The sequence below is a fragment of the Gobio gobio genome, assembly GCF_949357685.1.
Source record: "Gobio gobio genome assembly, chromosome: 7".
In the NCBI taxonomy this organism is placed as follows: domain Eukaryota; kingdom Metazoa; phylum Chordata; class Actinopteri; order Cypriniformes; family Gobionidae; genus Gobio; species Gobio gobio.
This window is the reverse complement of record NC_137103.1, coordinates 33,503,045-33,523,756: the sequence shown is the minus strand read 5'-3', so window position 1 is coordinate 33,523,756 and position 20,712 is coordinate 33,503,045. Positions and strand designations below refer to the sequence as shown.

General features: G+C 37.3%; 1 protein-coding gene across 2 annotated transcripts in view; it reads left to right on the top strand.

Annotated features, from left to right (window-relative positions):
* The first annotated feature begins 14,188 nt into the window (after positions 1–14,188).
* Positions 14,189–20,712, top strand: part of acvr2aa (activin A receptor type 2Aa) — a 61,823-nt gene continuing 55,299 nt past the window's right edge. Inside the window, exon 1 of one of the 2 annotated variants that reach the window (XM_079820841.1) lies at positions 14,189–15,387. In XM_079820841.1, coding sequence (XP_079676967.1) covers positions 15,333–15,387 — 55 coding nt within the window. In that variant the 5' untranslated portion in view covers positions 14,189–15,332. The remainder of the gene's footprint in view (positions 15,388–20,712) is intronic. The other variant, XM_079820840.1, reaches the window with a different exon arrangement.

The window sequence follows — 20,712 nt, the reverse complement described above, 5'->3', positions numbered from 1 at the left end:
TAAAGACTGCAGCAGTGCTGTATTGGGGGGATGTGCAGATGTACCATCTGTGCTGTGCTTTTGAAGGTCATTAGCAGGTCCACATGGAATCTGTGCTCACAAAACTCTGCAGATTTCTATTGGAACATCCGTCTTTTGCAAAGTTCTAGCACATGTTTGGGTGTTGAAATGCTTTCAGCTACCAATAAGAGTGTAGGGATGCACGATATTGGATTTTTGCCGATATCCAATATGCTGATATTTTTCAACTAATTTTGACCGATGCCGATATACGTTTATTTATAACGTATAACTTTGTTTTGAAACAACACCATTTTGAGCATTTTTCTTAATTCTGGGGCCCGTTCTTCGTACCTCGCTAACTCAGTTAGCTGGATTTGATTGTTGACGATTTGGCATGATCTTGGATTGTTTGGTTCTTCGAAGCTCATCCTGGACTTGCTGTCATAGTAGCAGGTCCGTAAGATTAAACCTGCTCGGGAGCAGGCTTATTTCATGTAAACAGGATTAGATTGCATCTTGAGGTGATACTTAAAATCTGTCCCAGCCACTGCTACTTTATTACAAGAGTTCATTACTGAACCAGGGGCAATAATAATAATTTTAAAAAATAATATAAAAATGTTATATTGTATATGTATATGGGAATGTATAATGTTGTGTATAATACTAGACACAGCCACTTGATTGAGCGATTTATTTGTGATGGAATAATTACTTTATATAATTTTGTTTTTATTGGTTTACACACATGTTGTACAGTTACTCTGAGCCGTGCATTAAGTGATCACGGATATTATGGGAGTGGCTTGATGCAGCGCAAGAGAGGATAATTTTATCTTGACCCATAAGAAACTGTCACGTTACAAATCTGCTTCAAATTAAATTAAAAATTAAATTACAACATTGAAATAAAAATGTAAAGGGTGTACAAATACTGTATAAAATCGTGGTAATCATGTTTAAAAAAAAAAACATTTATCATTTATCTATTATAACTTTTATGTTGGTTTGGTCGTTTGGCTGTTTCCTTATAAAGGTTCAGAAATTCGTGGTTTTTTTTTGTGTAATTTGTCAAGTTTTTTGCCAGGTGGCTTTTTAATTATATGATGTCATTACGTTGCTGTCTTGACGCCAGCCAATTGCTGCATTGCTGATCGTGGTTTCGAGTATCGATGCATCTGCCCTCTTCAGGGGAAAAAAGAACGCTCAGTAATCTTAGATCATTTAATCCAGATATTTTAATCCAATCCGCAAATTCGTTTGAAGAACCAAATTAGCCAGAGATCAGTTATCACGATTAAAAGATCTGGGATCTGTCAAATCATCTTAGATGTATTAAGCGAGGTACGAAGAACGGGCCCCAGAAGGTTTACCAAAAGGATACTTGTTAAAGATAAATAAATGTTGATAAAGTTCTTTTTATAATAAGAGTATATTAAAAGCTCTGAAAATAACAATAATAAAGTCAATAATTTTAACATTTGTGCACATGAAGTGGCATCATGGCATCAGTTGATACTGTCTTTAGCTTCAAATAAAAATTCTACAATTATTTTAGAGCTCCTTGGATTATTTTTCATCCATTTCATAACATGTTATTACAGATTATTAAACTATATATAAAAGTATTTAATTTACAAGTGTCGTGCTTGTGATTTATGACATCATTACTGCTTTATTTATTCGGAAAAAAAGTATAATTGTAGATTTTTTATTTTATTTGAAGCTAAAGACAGCATCACCTGATGCCATGCCACCCCCACTTCATGTGCACAAACGTTAAATCCAAAAATAAAATATTTAGGTGACAACTGCATCTGTCTGGGGTGAAAAATTACTGACTTTATATTGTTATTTTCAGAGATTTTAATGTACTCTTATTATAAAAAGAACTTTATTAACATTTATCTATCTTTAACAAGTATCATTTTAGTTAGGAGACCTCAGAAATCTGAAACCAGAATGGAAAAAAAGAAGTTTTTGCTCAAAATGGTGTTGTTTCCAAACAAAGGGAAAAAATAAACGTATATCGCATCGGGCAAAATGAGTTAAAAAATATTGGCATATCGGATATCGGCAAAAAACTATATCGTGCATCCCTGTAAGAGTGTATACTCTCATTTCCATTTAACACATTTTACCAAATTCTATGCGCAGTTTCTCAAAAACCAATGCAGAAAGTGCGAAAAATATGCCTGAGCCTGGTAATCAGCCATCACATGCTGGAGAAAGTATGTATTTAAATTACTATATGCGTGTAAAAAAAAATCCTTTGCTTTTTAGAATTCTCAAATTTTGAGATTTAAAGAAACCTTTATAACCACATTTGAGTCATGAGGTGCCATGACACTTTTATAACCCATAATGCTACATTAGACATAAGTGCTCATCATAAAGGGGTTGTGGTTTCAAAAGAAAGCCCCAGCAACAAATGTATGAATACAATAATCTCACAACATCCTGGTCTCTGCTGCTCATATTTTCAAGCAACATCTAACTTCACACTTGAACTCCACAGATGCTGACCTAGATATTAATATACTTTCCATTTCTCTAACCACATCCTGTTTGATACCCACAGACTTCCTTTTGTTACAACCTTACCTGTTACTACTTTAATTTTTGTGTAGTATGTAGCGTATAGGGTTGTCAATTTGATCATTTAATTTAGCACAATTAATTATATGATAATATTTACATAGTTAAAAAACATTAACTACAAATAATTTAATTAATTTATCAGCATATCAATTGTAAGCCACTTTGGATAAACACATCTGCTAAATAAATAAATGTAAATATTATGTAATTAATCCCATTTTTTTTTATTGGCTGGCCGTACTGTTAAATGTCTATGTTTGAAAATTGTCCAATGTTCTTTCATCCCTCTCGAAGAGTTGAAATAGTGAAGACGAGGGCAGAACACTTCAGTGTCTGAAGTGTTTAGCGATGTTGGGTCTAGTGGATGTCAAGAGGCACAGCCAGGAACACTTTCTCAGGTCATGTAGTCACAATACAGCCTTCAACCCCACAACCACCAGGTAAAGACAAACACAAAAGTGACCCCCTGCCGGAATGCCCAGGTGTGGGGCGACACCACAGCAGGGGGTAGCTCACAACCTTTAAAGCGAGGCTAGATCAGGCAAGCTTTCCTTGAAAGTCATGCTGTCAAAACCATTTTGATTCCCAATGTGAGCTGTTTATGAGAGTTTCAAAGAAAACTGCACTTTACAAATACCTAAAGCTACCGTGGTTCAATTGACATGCTGTGATAGCTGTTATATTATTGATATAATGATTAAATGCTATTATATCATTTGGGGGACCATTATATTATTATTATTATTTATAAATTAATTATTATATTATGGATGGGCAGCAGTGCCAAAGTGAAAATACTGTCACATACATGGAGAATCAATAATGCCTCGGCTCTTATTAAACAAATGTTTCAGTGCTTCACTGTTTGTCAGTAGTGGTCAAGATAACAATGAAGTGAAGATGTCCAGTGGAACAGCATGTCTAGTGACAGACGCATTCGTGCTGTGAGGAATTTATCACTATGGCTCCATCAGTCTCTGCCCAGCCAAGCTGCCAGTCTTTGGATGAAACCCCACTTGGCACCGACCACTAGCTTTTCATTTCAGCCACGGACAAACTGAACCATCAGGGAATGAAACACAAAGCAGTTTAAAAGAAATGGTACCAACATAATCTGTGGGGTCCCTTCTCCGCTCCCTAAACCTTCAGAAGAGGACTCTTTAGAAGTTCACTTGATTAAAAGTTCATTTTGAATGGCATCAAACACAGACACAAAAGATTCTTAAGTAAATGATATATGTAAAAATATTGCAATATTTTTTTTACATAAAGTATATATTAAAATAATTGATTTAAATGTACATATTGCATATTGTTATATATGTAAATTAATATATTTTGTCATTCTTGAAACCACTAAATTTAGTGATAAATAATAGGCCTAATAATAATAATAAAAACTTTTGCACCTTTAAAGAACCTTCTCAAAGTGCTGCACACAAGATAATCAATACATAAGTTTTAAAAAAAAAAGTTAATAAAAACCCAGGCAATAAAATGGAGCAAAAGTCAACAAGCAAGTATTAGTCTAAAAAAAGTGTGTCTTAAGTTGAGCTTCTGAGATTCCCTATAGTTCAGGAGGAAGAGAGTTCCAATGGATAGGAGCATAGGAAGAAAAAGACCTGTTACCTATAGATCATAAGTGGGTTTGAGGGACAGCCAACAAATTAGATTGTGAAGAACAGAGTCTATGATTTGGAATGCAAGAAATGAATAATTCGGATAAATAATGTGGGGCCAAGCCATGCAATGCTTTACATTTCAGCATCATGATTTTGAAAATTTTCCGGGTCCAAGTCAGGATCCTGGCTGCCGAATTTTGTACATATTCAAGTGATTGTTGAATGTTGTGACATTTAATATGATAATTGTGATTTGGTTAAATTATAAAATGCGTATGTAAAGTTGTGGTCACATTTTACCATTTTTCTGCAAATTTTAATGAGAGAAATCCAGTTATGTCAATAGGAATCCACGCGATCAGAAAATTTGTGTGCGGGTGAAAGATTTCCCCATTCAAATTTTTGCAACGGGTTGAAGCTGGTCATACGAATTTGCCCCCTTGACCAAGAGAAAACTGCTTGGTTTGAACATAATTTCATTGCTGCACTATCAATGACCATAGACAATGGATCTTTTTTCAACCGAAATATTGCTAATATGATCCCACCTTAACTTTTGTCGACCATAGGGCTGCGTTTCCCAAAAGCATTGTAAGCCTAGATCGTAGAACCATTGCCACCAATGGTCTCTTTACGATCAACTTTGCTCACGATGCTTTTGGGAAACACAGCCCTGATCTGGACTGAACATATATGCTTCCTGCAATTTGAAACTTCAGTTATGACAGCCGAATACCTTGTGACAACCACTTTGCAGGGCACTATTGGGGCGAATGGAAGGTACCAGTACAGTTTCATGTATTTTTATTGATACAAAGAAAAATTGATGGGGAGAAGAAGGTGGAAGGAGATTTAAATGCGGAAACTCACATCACATTGCAACCCACCATGGCTCAATGTGCTGAAGCATGTGTCTTAACCAGTAAGCCACGGGTCTCTGTGGCACAATATGAGCTCTGACACCAAAAACAGAGAGGCAGCATGAAATGTGAAGTACGTTTTAGTGTAAAGTCAAACTGTGGGGCGTGCATGCTCTTGCATTTCACCATATGCTGCGACTATTTTCCTACCTTTTCATTTACCGTTTTATCCTCAAGGGGAAAGTCATTTATTCCTCCTCTTGTGTCTGTGGCCCAGAGGCACTGATTCCAAAGAACTGAAAAATAATTAAGAGCTCTTTCTGCTTATTATGTGTTTGCTGTAAGGCACCAGCTTCTCCATATGCTTTTCAGATTTATTTACAGCACTGTAGCCTGACATAGACAGCAGGACAATGACAAGGTCAGTGATATTTGAAAAAAACATGATGGCAGTCAGATCATGAAAAGCATTAAACTCTGCTTTCAATTGAAATACACATTTCAGTCTGCAACCCAGCTGCATATTAATGCCATAGCCAAGGATTGGAAGATTGATGTGATATGTTTAGGTTGTAATTCTTTAAATATTCTATAGACAATTTAAACACATAGTTACAGTTTTTAACATGTTGGCTCTCTCTTTCTGCCTCACATGCAGACACATGCACAGCACTACATTAGTGAGATTAAAGCTAATTGGGCATGTGTCATTTTGGCCTGGGTCACTCAGGTAATCTCCAGTCACCTTTAGTCTCTGAGATAGTCACACTCAAGCCTCTGCCTTAAAACAAATCTGTTTCATGCACACGTTAATCTCTACTCTACATAGTAGTATGCAATAACAGCGCTCGTTTCATCTAATAATATTGGTCAATTAGCGCTGTCATTGCCTTGTGTTTTCTGTACATCCCTTTATGTTTATATCATAACATTAAAGATGCATAGAAGAGAGTCACTGCTGTGAAATGAGCCTATAATTGTCTGATGGTTCATTTTGGGGGTGCGGTAAAACTGCAATACTGCAATAAATCATATCCTAATCAGTATCTGGGCCTGTTTTCAAGTAAACATCTTTTAAAATGATAAATAAACTTGAAGGGAAAAATATAGTCAATATATTGAGACTTGTTTACTGAGAATATATACGCATAGTTCACTTAAAATTACTCGCTTATTTACTCATAATAAGCTCATGTTGTTCCAAACCTGTATGACTTTCTTCTGTGGGACATAAAAGAAGATATTTTTAAGAATCTTTCACCAGTTTTTGTCCAAAAAATGAAATAATCCAAAAACAATAGATGAGCTAAAACTGAGGCAAAAATGCTTTTCCATTGTTTTTCTATATAAACACGCTAGACAGACATGTTTGACAGTTATGCTCGTGTCTCTTGCATTATTTTGCGTATGACACGGCGTTTAAAAAAACATGCGTTCTGTGTTAATGGCCTCTTAGGCCCCGATCAGACAGAATGTGTTTTCAAACCTGCACCACACTGCCTTTTTTTGGTTGACGTTTTAATTAAGAAAAGAGCAGTGCGCTGCAGGTTTTTTTTTTGTTGCTAGGCAACCCCCGAATCATCTGTGCTGTCAGTCTAAAGGTCCTTTCACACTGGACGCGATTTTGACACGCGAATCATTCGCGCAATGGTTTAATATTAGCTGTTTGTGTAATGAGGGCTTCCACACTGAACGCGAATGTAATGCGGCGAAAAAACTTTTATTTTTTTTTCGCTTTGATGTCGATTTTTTTTTTTACTCTAGCGGTGACAGAAAAGGCTTCAACCAATCACATGCAAAGAAAAAGGTGACGAAATGTCCAGTTGATGTCACTAGCCTTTCAATCAACATTAATGTTTGACAGGTATCGCATTTCTCACAAGATTACAGCTGTAGTTGTAGTTACAGCTGTACAGATGCAGCTGTGTTTGCCCACTGTAAGCTACAGACAACGATAATATAACCTTTTCAGTTAAAACTCATTGATTTTTTTCTAAATCTTGTGTACGCGACTATGGAAAGCGAATGTGTCAGTACGCCTGTACTGGAAACATAGCTGGAAACATAGCTGCTCCGGATCGATTGGTTCCTGAAGTTTGTGGTTTGTCTAGTCAGATGCGGTGCTACTGTCTCTGGAGGAGCTCCTCAGATTGTCCCACGGACATTCGAAAGGAAGTACGGAACCGGCCATGATTTAGTTTTAGCATAATCCCCTTCAGACTCTCTGTTCTTTAAGACTGGGTGCACCCAAAACCTTCTTTTCGTTGTGAATAAAAATGAAAAGCTCGTCTTCACTGGATGAGGAAGTGTCCGTGTTTTCTCCAAGGGGGTAATCCAGCCCCCGGAAACCGTACCTTCCATAGGCGCGGCCATTGCTATGCTAACCAAGCCATCACCTGCTGTTAGCATCCCATTGACTCCCATTCATTTTGGCCTCACTTTGACAGTGAATATCTTTACATCTGAGGCGTTTAAAGACTCCATTCATCCATTGTTTATTTCTAAACAAACACGACAATGTATAAAAGGCTTCATTACCTTGTATCTTACACTATCGCCCCGTTGAAGCTGTTTTTAGTAAAATATAGGCTAACGATTGCGTCATAACCACGCGACTGTGTCGCGCTGTTGAGCAAATTACCATATAGACCCGAGGAGAAGCTCGTAGGCAATTTTTTACTGTCTATGAGGCGATCGGGGGGACGTGGAGGCATAAACCCAGATAGAGATGTTGCAGATCCTGCTTCATTCATCAAAAGTTGCTCCTGCTCACCCTCTCTGTCTCTGCAAGATTCGATGATTCAGATTTCACTTTGCACAACTACTAGAAGACTTGCCACTGTCGGACAGGTTGCTCACGTCACATCTACGTCGTCAAGCTCAGTCTGAGGCTGCGCAGTACGCTCAGCCATCAGGAAGTGAGTGCTTCTATCTGACTTCAATTATCTCCGTTGAAGTCTATGGGATCGCTCTGTCCATTTCTTTTACTGTCTATGGTTTTCTCAGCTGTTGCCGCGAATGTTTTGGAATGTTGGAGCCCTGAAATGTCACAGACGTCGCAAATTCGTGTCACGGCTGATGTGAATGGTTTAACACAAACTATTCGCACATTAAATATTCGCTTTTTCGCTTCGGTTCTTCGTTAAGCATCCGTTGTGAAAGGGCCTTAATCGGTAACCGTCACCACAATGGAAGTCCCGCCTCTCCATTCATTCGATTGGACGATGGGGGGAAAAAACGCAAATGACGTTGGGCGCTTTTCTGCTCAGAGTTGATTTTTTTTTTTTTTTCAACTTCTTGCACTCCTACAAAAACGTGAGTCGCGGCAGGCGGTTAAAACGCACCCAGGGCGCATAAACAGCACTCAAAACGCTCACTGCCAATAGAAAACTATTTCAAAAAGGCGCCTCTCACTGCAAAAAAATGTGTTCTGTCTGATCGGGGCCTTAGGAGTTTGCAATAGTGTAAAACTGAAATAACAAATGTTCTTCAAAGCAAGTTCATCTTCCTAAGATGCATGCATTTTTAAAGGTTACTGTATAATATAGAGGTGGGGACAGAATATAGCCTATGCTCTGAGAGACTGCAGTGCATTCACCACAGTATGTTATGCATGGTTAAACCCACATCATCGTGGATATCTCAAGCACACATACAGTATATTTCCCAGAGTACATTTCAGGACTGTTTTCAGATCGCTCTAGCTATTATTGTAGAACGTCGGTCAGCGGAATAGCTGTAATTTAGCATTTGAGACTTGATTACAGCTTTCAGAGATAAATGATAGGGCCTCGTTAAGGCTGCCATAAAATAATTAAATCAAAGGAAAATGAAAGGGAAGTGGAAGATGATGCCTTGATTTGCTGTTATGGTGAATGAATAGGGGTATTCTTGTCACGTGTCAAGGCTCAGCATTAATGTGCTTTAAGAGAACAGGATGTAATGTGATTTGCCAGCGCTTAGGCTGTGCGCTTAGCCACGAGCAGGAAGAGGTAATATAAGACGTAAGAATGTGGCTTAGAGCTCATTTTCCAGGCAGGGGTTATGTTTGCATCAAATACGCAATCTGGCTGATTTCATCTTTGACACGGTAATTCATTGATTTAACCTGATGTTCGTACAAATACACAGAGCCAGGTCCATTGTGATTGGGGCCTGGTCGTAGGTCGTGCATAATTATTGGCAGCAGTGGCAGACAAAGCACCAAGGGAAATGTTAATTAGCCACACAGAAGAGCCACATGTCCATCCGCCCAAGGACGCCCGGTCCGACCGGTGTGACAAGCACTGACAGATGCGCTGCCATCTCACACGCTCCCTTTGAAACTTATCAGGATAATCCCCGGCACGTTTAGAACTTTGATTAAAAGTTAATGAACTCACAGGAAGAGATATGTTAGGCATGTGCAGAATGCGGCGGTCAACCCACGAGGCAGAATATTCTCCATGGTCCAGTAGAAAGCATGTGTGCATGCTGTCACTGAGACACTGTGCTGACAACATGTCAGTCGAAGTATGTGTTAAGTATCCACTCGAGCATTGTGCTGTGCTTGTGATTGACTTAGCGAAGAGGTTCCTGTGTGTCACAAGGTCGATAAAACGGCACGTGTCGTGAGGGAATGTCATTTCAATGGGTTATTGTAATGACCTTCCATGGGAGCGCACGGCTGCTGCAGATAAATTCCATTTTCCAACTCTTAATTACGATGAGCTGGAGAAAAGATAAACACTTAACAGCCACTCACGGTCAAGTTGACAGTCCCTCAAAGGCCACAAAAGAGTAATTCCATTCTAGATTATAAACCATAAATTCAAAATCATTAGCTGCACAATATGGACCAATGATGTTTCTGGTTGGTAGTGACAATGGCATGGAATCGTTGTAATTGCTTGACAACACTGCTCTGGCCTTGAGCAATTGAGAAATAATCCCTGTTGATCAGTGCAGAGCAGATGACGGCCTAGTGCTATCAATGCCAGTGTGGCGAGATGGTAGAAAAGATGCTCTGTAGTCTGTGCATGCAACTGTTTTACATTACTGTGGAAGGACATGACAGAAATATATACCCCAAAATGTATGTATTATACTACTACTACTAAACCTCTTAAGACCACCAAGTAAGGGAAATTTAAGAAATAAACTGAAGGAAAAACGATATGTCAATATGTTCTCTATAGGGAGAAAGTTTCCCAACGAGTTGTATTAGCAACAATTCTGAGTTTGGAAAATACAACTTACAATAAATCTCTATTACATCTCATTCGTTTTACAAAATAAAAAAAAACACATTACTTGAATTGCTTTGCTCCCAATCATTAGAATGTGAAAATATTATTTACTGTACCTTCTGATTACACTACAGAAAAGTGATGTTCTTTCTCTGTATTTTGTCTCGTTTTTCAGTGCAATTGTCTAAAGATTCGTAAATCAAGATGCATTTACTGGAGATAAAGATTATTAAATATGAAAATTATCAAAATGAAGTGAATTTATGATTAAAACAATAACAAATATCTGCCAATGGGCTGAGAAAAATCTATTGAATTCAAAGGAAAGTTTTCATAACTCGTTGACAGATATTTGTTCTTGTTTTAAGCATAAACTCACTTAATTGTGTTCAAATTTTCAAGACTTTTTAAATTTGCATTCTCAAGTAAATGTATCTTGATTTAAAGATGTTTAGATATTTGTATTGGAAAACAGGACAAAAGTAAGGAAAATGTTCATTTGTTGCAATGTATGCAACATTTAATGCCTTTTTTTAAAACTTTTTAAGGTCCCCAGAAACCCTGTTGTTATTATTATTATTAATAATATTATATACTTTTTGGGCAATTTTGTCAAAAGTATAATATATTTTTTACATGGCCTTTCACAATAATGTTAAAACAGATGTGCACACTATCTATCTATCTATGGAGCTGCATTGGTCATTTTAAAAGGGAAAGAGGAGGTGTGGAGGTTGGTAGAAAAGAGCGTTCTTCAGCATTCTCTCGGGTTTGAAATATCAGGAGAGGGAGACAAAGTGCGGTGGGCACTGTCATTGATCATATGTCTTTGACCTTCACAATAGCTTAGTTTGAATATTTCCAAAGTCACCTCAGGTTGGTGGAAAATGGACATTTCATTTGTGAAATATATGCTCCAGAGTGCTCTTTTTACATTTAGTTCCAAAACGTCCAGCTTTCACTGCATGCACTGAATCAGAAACAGAAAGACTTCAACAAAGGTTCAGATCACTGCAGCAATGAAAAAAAAATGCTTATGGTTAAATAGGGCATCAGGATTATGTGTGAATATTTGTGGATCAGATTACATAGGCTGCATTGGGCCAGGTTGGGAGTTGCTATTATGTTACAATGAGAGCAGCACACAAATCACTAAGAACAGTCCTCTGTGGAGACCTTGTAATGTAGATTTATGATGCTTTTCATTTAAAAATTGTCTGGTTAGTACCTATCTCGTGCCACTAGATGATTTGTTATAGTATATTTAAATGTCTGAATAAAAATAAATGTTTTGAATTAAATTCAATTAAAATACACAAAGCTGCTTCACAAAAAGGTCAGTCCTGATCATGACAACATCAAAACAGTTATTTAAAATGTATGCAAAAGCATATTAAAATGAACATCTGTTTAGCACAGAGGTGTAAAAATAGTTGTATAGCTCATGTGAAGGTGAATCTGCTTTATAATGCAAGTTAAAGTTGATGTATGAGTGCACTTTAACCTCTGTTATGAATTCAGACGTTCCTGTCAAAATGTGACTGAAAAAAAAACTCATTGGGTGTACATTTATGAAGCAAAAGAAAATATTGAGTGATATTTTATTTAAAGGCAACAATGCTATTAAGGCGAAACATCAACAAGCTGTTTTTCTTTCATCAAATGCTGACGACAACAACAATGGCAAATGATTTCTCATTAACCATGCAGGCATTTAATGGTTTTTAGAAACAATAAATTAATCATTACCTCGTTGTCTTTCTGTGATAGTTTCCCTTTCATATGATTCCTGTTCAAATGAATTACTGTATGCAGATATCTTAGGCACGGTTTCACAGACAGGGCTTCGATTTTGCCAGGATTAGGCCTTAGTTCAATTAGGGTATTTAAGTAGCTTTTATAAAAATGCCTTTGAAAAATGACTGGTGTGCATCTCGAGACAAAACAATGGCACTGACATATTTTAAGATATGTCAGTTAAAGTTGCTTTCAATAAGCCTAATAAGCCTTGTCTGGGAAACCGGGGGTTAAAGTCTTAGCTATAAAAAAAGCTTTTGAACATCTTCACTGTTATTGACCATGTCAATAGCGGGACTATTGTCACACCATGGGGGACAACCAAGTTGTCATAAGGGGCATGCCATCGAACAGCCTGTGTTAAGTTGTGACATATCGAAAACTGTTTCTGTGTACAAGCGTCTACTCTGTTTCAAGTGAGAATACGATCTTTAAAAAAAATGTATGAGCAGTATTCTTTTATAACACAAATTTATGACAAGGTGTAGTCTCCGGACTCACGGTGCCTGGACACCAAAATTTTAGAGATTCAGAAAAGATGAATCATTGTCTGGCCAACTGAGATTTTGCTATGGAGATAAATGTTAGGATTATGATTTTCAGTAGTACTACTGCACACTATAAGTGTATATTAGCACGTTTGTACGTTTGTTGTTAGAGCATTTGGACCCAGAAACAGTGACAGCAGACTTTACAACGGGATTATAAGCTTTGCTTTCAGCAAAATTTGTATAGTATAATAATTATGGGTAACACTTCATTTATGGTCCATCATTAATAGGTAACTATGCAGGAAGTAATGCAGGACAAATGAGTAGCACTACATTAACACTTCAGTTACTACTATGAACTAATATGCAAATAATTAATCAGTAAGTATTATCAAATTTATTGGTTACTTAAGTAGTTTAGTAGTTAGTTCCTTATTGGGTAATCAATAGTACTGAATGAGATTGGCCTCATTAAGAACTAATAACTATGAAAAATGATAAAGAATGATCATTTGATCACCAATCACAGCATTAACGTGTATCTGAGACATGAGCAATTGTTTCACTGCAGAGTGACTAGATAATACTTTAGTAATTATCATGTATTTTATAACCATGTTCGGAGTAAAAAAAAAAAGACAATCTTCAAGAACTATAGCGTATTATTAATCTATTCCAGATCACTAGCAGTTCTTGAACACGGACTAAGTAACACTTCTGTAATTAGTAATGCAATTTATGACTATGTTTAAATCTATCTAAAAATAAATAAATAAATAAAAACATGTCATTGTCAACGAACTCTCCGAGTACAAGTAGACTGTTTTGGTTAGAAGAATAATTTGCATGTACTTGCAAAGTTACTTAGAGACTGTCTCCTTAATATCTTCATAAACACTTTATTTTAATGGTCCCTCAACAGACTATAATGACTGCTAGTTGACATGTTGCAAAGTTACTTATCGCTTGTAGAATGTCTAAAGTGAATTATAGAAATAAAGTGTTCCCATAATGTTTATCCCATAAATGTGCATGCATTTAGTGTACTGCATTAAGTGCTTTTTCTACTGCCTTTTCAGGTGGGAGTGATTTGGAGGCATTGCTCTGCTTGAAATATTAGTTCCTTTGCATTAATAACAGCATTTTTACATATATTATATGCTGGGTTCTGTGCATAGAGAAAATACACACTTCTGTCACTGGAATTCTCACTCAAAAGCGTGGGCTATAGTTATTAAGATATACAACTGGTGACAACTTCCCCATGTGAGAACTAGCCCCGTCTTCCCAATATAGTGCAACATAAAATGAAAGACAATTCTGCATTTGAATTGACCTTTTAATAAATTAGAGGATGTTACATCACAGGTATCCTACACTACTATTAACATACAGTGAATATTTTACTGCCTACCTTTGTCACTCTACTGCCACATACAAACCCCTCATAGAGAGGGCTGGGTTTATGTGAACCCAGCACTATGGTTGGTTTCAATTATTTACATATGTGATTCTGATTGGGTAAAATGCTTGTCAATCGGTACGGTGCTGAGCCTACGTAAGAATGGGCGGGTAAAGGCAGTGGAGGACAGAAAAAAACAAAAACAATCCGCCCGGGCGTCCATCTTGAATACAGTAAGCCAACGGTGACTGACAGCAACGGAGAGCGAAATCGCGATAAATTGAGTTCCGACCGCTCTAAAAGTCAACCGACTGCGAACACCGGGAAAATACATTTTGAAGGATTGCATTTAGTGACGTTATCTGACAATTCCGTCTCATTGTTGGCGTCATATTCCCGACGGGGCTGATGAAGTTATTTCAGAGGCTGTACATGCTAAGCTTTATTCAGCCGTCGACATGTCTTAGTTTAAAACGACTGTTTGTTTTAACTACCTACCTTGGCAGTTCTGGAAAAGCTTTGTGAGGTTGGTAATTGCAGGTTTGAGTCATTAACACCCGAAGGGAATGTGGATATAGCGCGTTTGGCCATATTTAAGTCCTTCACTGTCAACTTGAGCTCGCGCGTGCGCTGAATCGTGCGCGTGACCCCATTTATTTCTCTTTATCTATGATCATTTGTGCTACATATATTATATTTTAAAAGAAAACATAAGCGAAGTAAGCGTGATGTGGAAATATCGTTTAGGGATGTTAATTCCATTTTTATCCCCGTAAATGTGCTTGCATTTAGTGTTCTGCCATAGACTTTTCAGGTGGGTGTGATTTAGAGGCATTGCTCTGCTTGAAATATTAGTTCCTTTGCATTAATAACAATATTTCATATATATATTTTATGGCGGGTTCTATGCATAGGTTGTCCAGTTCTGTTCACTGGAAATGGGAGATGGCCCATTTACTGAAAGATCTTATTGAACGGGCTCGTTTATTCTGAGCGCGCGACAGGGCAACATTGTACAGATAGTATTCGTACGCGTTGGAATTTCCTCGTTATTGATATGGGTTTTCAGGAACGCTACATAGACAGCCATATATCACTTTATTTCTAAAAGCTCGTCTGCTTTGAATCAACTATCACTAGTGGACACTTTGATGCCGTTTCCCAGTCGCTAAATCTGAGGACTATAAACTGCCATTGGATTTGTGCACTGCCATATATCACTGACTCGGTGACATGGATGTGTTTCACTGACTGCTGATCAGTAGTTCGAGGGGAAACTTGAATGCAGAGACTCTTGGATTTTGTAGGACAAGACAGAAGATTGAAAAATGGGACCTGCAACAAAGCTGGCGTTTGGAGTGTTCCTCATCTCCTGCTCCTCAGGTGGGTATTATATGTTGTGACCCCTTTAAATGCAATATGCATATACAGAGTGTTCTTTTGTATCATGACATGTTTTTTTCTTTCTGTGTATGTATGTGCCACCGGAGGCTGTGTCTCGTGTTACTCCGCATTGAGATCGAATTCACTGGTTTCTCGTAAAATAGCTACATAACACCATCTGAATATAATCTGAGCATGCACCATAAAGGAGCAGCGTTTACTGCCAGGATTGTGCAGCTTATTTTCTCAGTGACTGGTCTGACAAGTTTCCAACATGAAGACCTGTTCAGTTGAGTTTAGAAAACACACTAGTGGTTTATTGAACTACTGTATGTTCATATAATATTGACCAATATCATTGTGCTGGCTGCTGCTGCTCGTGCATGAATGCATGTTTTATATGTTGCATGTAAACCCCCTCTACTGGTAGCTCTTATTTTTTAATTATTCATGGATAAGGACAGTTACATTTAGTACATGAGTGGAAAAAAAATCATTTGATGAGGCCGGCTAGGCCAAAGGTCATATTTGCATGTGAGTGCATTAGATAAGATATGGCTGAAGTTACATGAGCATTATGTGCATTTTTATGATTATATTTATTCAGGAATATTTAAGCAATAGCCAGGCAAACAGGGGATGTTTTTATACAGACTGTGATCAAAGTTTGAATTTAGCTTTTATTGAAAAATGCTTAAGTACTGTACAATGTGTTCCCAACTACATCCCTCATCCTGGATCGCACTTGCCCACACAGCCCTGCACTCTTTTGGCTACAGAGACAATTAATCGATAAAATGTTATATTTGAGCGCATCGCTTCTGTATTTATATCGGTCTAAAGGCAGATGTATTCAGGAGCATCTGGGTAACATAAGAAACCATATCTTATGGGTCACATTGCACATTCTCTCTCAGAGGAATCGGTGTAAACTAATGGGACGAGCATATATAAATTATTATAGACCTGCTTGCAGTGATATGAGGAACCTTTCACCTGATTGTTGTTTGAATCGTGTTTATGGATTTGTGTCGTATACTTGTGTTACACAACTGACTGCCTATTAGAGTTACTTCAGGGTGTTACTGGGTGTTTTGTCTGTATTTGGACCATGCTTGTTACTGTTCAGAATCAGATACCAGAAATAATTGATTTTGTGTGCTGCATGTAAGCTTTCACAGAAGTTTTGCCCAGGCATGAGTTTATGCCTGCTGAGAGAATCAAGTCTGAGCGCTTGTCCACTGTCCAGCCAAATGTAAATTGTGCCTTAAATGCCACGACTCTTAAAATAAATCACAACTGGCAACATCTGACCAAAAGCAAACCGAGAAACGGAAAGCTTAAAGAGGAATTTGTGAATTTATTTAATAGATTTATCAATGCAGAATGGCAGAAACCGTGTGTTTCTAATATAGATATGTTTTATTCTGTATTATTTGCTATTGTTTTCAAACAGATTGTTTTATGTTCGTTTGATAGGATAACTTGCGTTTTTATTTATTTATGACTTTCAATTTCTAGTCTAAAAATTTTATGTGCGATCAGATTGAACTATGTGCTCTGGTTGAAATCAAAGCATTAGTGGGAAAAGCTTACGCTTGAAGCTTGTATTGATGCATTAGAAATCCACACTTGAGATTTGGCATGGAGTTACATTTTGTAGACAGCAGCAGTAGCAGTTAGCAAACACACTTAATGCATTCATGCTGGTACATGAAGTATAAAGCCACTGGTAAACCTATTACGTCGAAGTTGTAATAAACCTACAACCTGAAAGTTGTTATAAGATAAAAAAATGTTGTTATTACTGATAACAGCAATAATAATGATGATAACAGTTTTAACTTTGTGAGTGGTGGTCACAGTCCCTCAGACCTAATGGATGATAACTAGGTTTGGGTACCGTTCACATTTTAACCGGTACCTGAAATACGGGGACGGTACCCAACGGTACGTTTTTTTTTCTCTGCGCTTTAGGGATATTTACCTCAATAACCGTAAAGAAACTGTAAGTCATTTATAGAAGTTATATACATTATGCAAGAGCTGCCTTGTTTGCTGTCTGCCATTGTCTTTGATGTTTGTTTACTGTAATATTTATAAAAAAAAGTGATTATTGCTTAAAGAACGTTTTGATAATTTATTATTATTACATTAGTGTTAGTATTATTATTACATTGAGACGTATCCGAATTCTACTGTACAACATTACTATATTTGTCAAGTTAAACCAAACTTTTATTTTGAAACTTTTTATTTTCTGTGTTTATGATATGAGTTTTTCTCAAATTAAACGGTAAAATGCTCATGAAGTGTCTCTCAGAGCGGATCTGAAGATGATGTTTATGCATTCATGTCCTCAGGTGGCAGAGATGGAAATACGTGACCGTAACGTGCGCTTCAGTGTGTGTGGTAAATGCATCTACGCATTTGCGCAATTAATTCATTCACACAGAGACACGCAGGACATGCAGAATTCGTATTTAAATAGTCTTTTTGTGGTTTAATATTCACAGACACTAGTCTATATCACAAAATGCCTTCTCAGGTACCAAAATTTGTCACCGATTGATTTAATGTGAATCGGTACTCGATAGTACCGACGTAATTCGGTCGGTGCCCTCAAAAGTAAAGAGTTCGCTACCCAACCCTAATGATAACATACCAGAAGTGTAAAGTAATGTGCTTTATTTTGTTATAATGTTGACCGCAATCTTCTTAGTTGAACATCCAAACTTTGTTTAGTAGCTTCTGTTTTTCTTCTAAATATTTACCAGCTATTATAAATGCCGTGGTCAGCTGTTTTTCATGAGAGCTTTGATGGAATTGAGTGCCTTGCGAGATTAACATTTAAAGCAAAGAAAAAAAAGTTTGTGTGCCTTCCAGAATGCATCCACATTTGGCAGGATGCATTAAAATGACACATTTATGCACAGCGTTATGTGCGCTTGTGGTTGTGCTACTGTTCTAGACTACATACCGACTGGAGTGCAGAATGGAAGTAAGGGTGGTTCCTCTTCAACTGTCTTATTCACTGTAATCTGTCAGCACAGCTGTTGTGGGTATGAAGGGGTTACATTTATTTCCCTTGCATAACACCGGACAGCTTAACTGGAGTCATTGTACAGCGACACAACTTCTCAAACAAATCCCCAAAACAAAGATCGTTCTCTGTTGTGGATAACATATATTTACTCCAGAAATCCTCTTTTGTACAGCCACAACAGGGTTGCTGATGGGCAAATTGATAAATGTGCATTTGGATTATACAGTGGCTGGTTTTTGTTGTGAGACTAAAAAAAGTCTGTTCACCTTCATCTCATTTGCTTAGTTCTTTTTTTCTACGTATGTGATGAGTGAACGTACTAGTACAAGGCTATTGTTTGTAATGAAGGTGCAGAAGGAAATAGTCACAAACTATTGGTTGCTCTCTTCTTTTTATTTAAATGGTCTTGTCATTTCTGGAATAATGTGCTAATTTAGTCTTTCTAGTACATGTTCATTTGGATTAACTCTTTGATATATTCAGATTCTCAAATATGTGCAAGTGAATGTGTTTTGTCATTTAAACCCCGTTATAATTATCATGTTAATTGATTTATAACATGCGATAGGTGCAAATGGCTAGTATTGCAGCTCTGCTTAATATGAGCCTGCGCATTTTATTCGGCAACATTATAAAAAATGGCGATGTCTTTAACATTGGGAAGTTTTATCACAGTTAACAGTGTGTTGTTAAACAAATGAGTCCAATCGAGGTGTGAGTTCATCCATCAGATATTCCAAACAACCAAAAAGGACTTGAAATGCTTAGTAACCAAGTGCAGAGAGCATGTTTGAGCCGTGCGCCTCGCAGCTTGCACCCACTGCAGCACCGGTGGATCTGTGGGTGAATGCGACCGGGCCAGTAGAAAAAATTCTTAGCATTGAGCCGAGCCCTGCAGTTCTTCTGTGATCCTATGAATATTTATAACACAGAAATAATGGTACTGTGTGGTTGAAAAGACGGTTTGTGAAGCTGTTTAATACCTAAACATGATCACTGCTCTCTCTGGGGCAGCGCCAACGCAGATTTGAATGTTCCTGTGTGATTATTGTCACAGGTTTAATTAGACACAGGTGAATCGTTGTCATTTAGGAATGAGTTCGGGATCTTTAACAATTAATCGTGCAGTTCTAGTTGTGATAAATGACGAGCGCTGAGTGTGAGTCTGTCTCTGGCTCAGCGCCAGCCAAAACGTGAAAGCAGATCTAAAGGGTTAAACAAATGAATTTCACATCATTGCATATTTGAAGCCCTAAGTCTATTACGCTTTTGGGTTAAATTGTTAACCGGGGGTCATTTCACTATTTATTTACGAACTGCAACTGATTAGATCTGTGTATTGTATGTGTTTTAGTGCATTTATATTGTGTATGATCTGTTATCTGATTGTCTGGAAATCCCGAGGGAGAATTGATGCTCAGAAGTTGATGGTGTTTTCAGCGGCCCGGTTCACAGTAAATGCTGCTCCTCACAAACTACATTTCTGCAAGTGCAGTCAGTGCATGGGTTGCTTATAGCATGCATTTCAAAATATAGCATCCGCCAGCCATCTTCCTAAATTGTATCCAAATCAGTTTTCAACAAATCAGAAGCTTTAGTTCTACCTGTTGTTTTTCCACCAAAAGCCCTATGTTTTAACATTTGAAAGCCAAGAAATTAAGACATGCATGAATAGTAGTACTGTAATTTTACTGCTGTTCTTTAAAATAATAATAACTTATTACTATTATTATTATTATTAATAAATTTGATCGCTTATTTTACAGTACAATTTGTGGTTCAAGTTTTCCTCTTTTTTTTTTTCGTAGCTGATCAAATATCCTGATTTACTGGTTTACTCGTGTGCATTCTTGTTGCATTAGGAAATAAACGTGCAAAATAAGTAGGTGTCACAACTTCCTTACTGTACTTGACCTTAGTCTTCCTTAGTTGGTTTATCTCAGTAAAGTATCTTCACCCAGATGTAATCAGTGTTCTCGGCTGCACCATGTTTCTTTAATGCCAGTCAGATGGATGTTTTCGTCCCAGTATCAAATGTCTGTATGAACCTGTGTGCTGTGCAGTTTGTCGCACCATTATAAAACAATACTCATTCACCCCGTTAAGTAAAGTCACATCACTAATTTTCAAACAGAAGGTCGGATGGGCTACAAAAGAAGAATAGACTTTCCGTGCGCTGGAAGAGAGGTTTAAAAATGGAAAGTCTTTTGTTTAAAGTTATTCTGTATTGATCCATGCAATCTTGATGATACAAACACATTATAATTTGATTCTTCCCA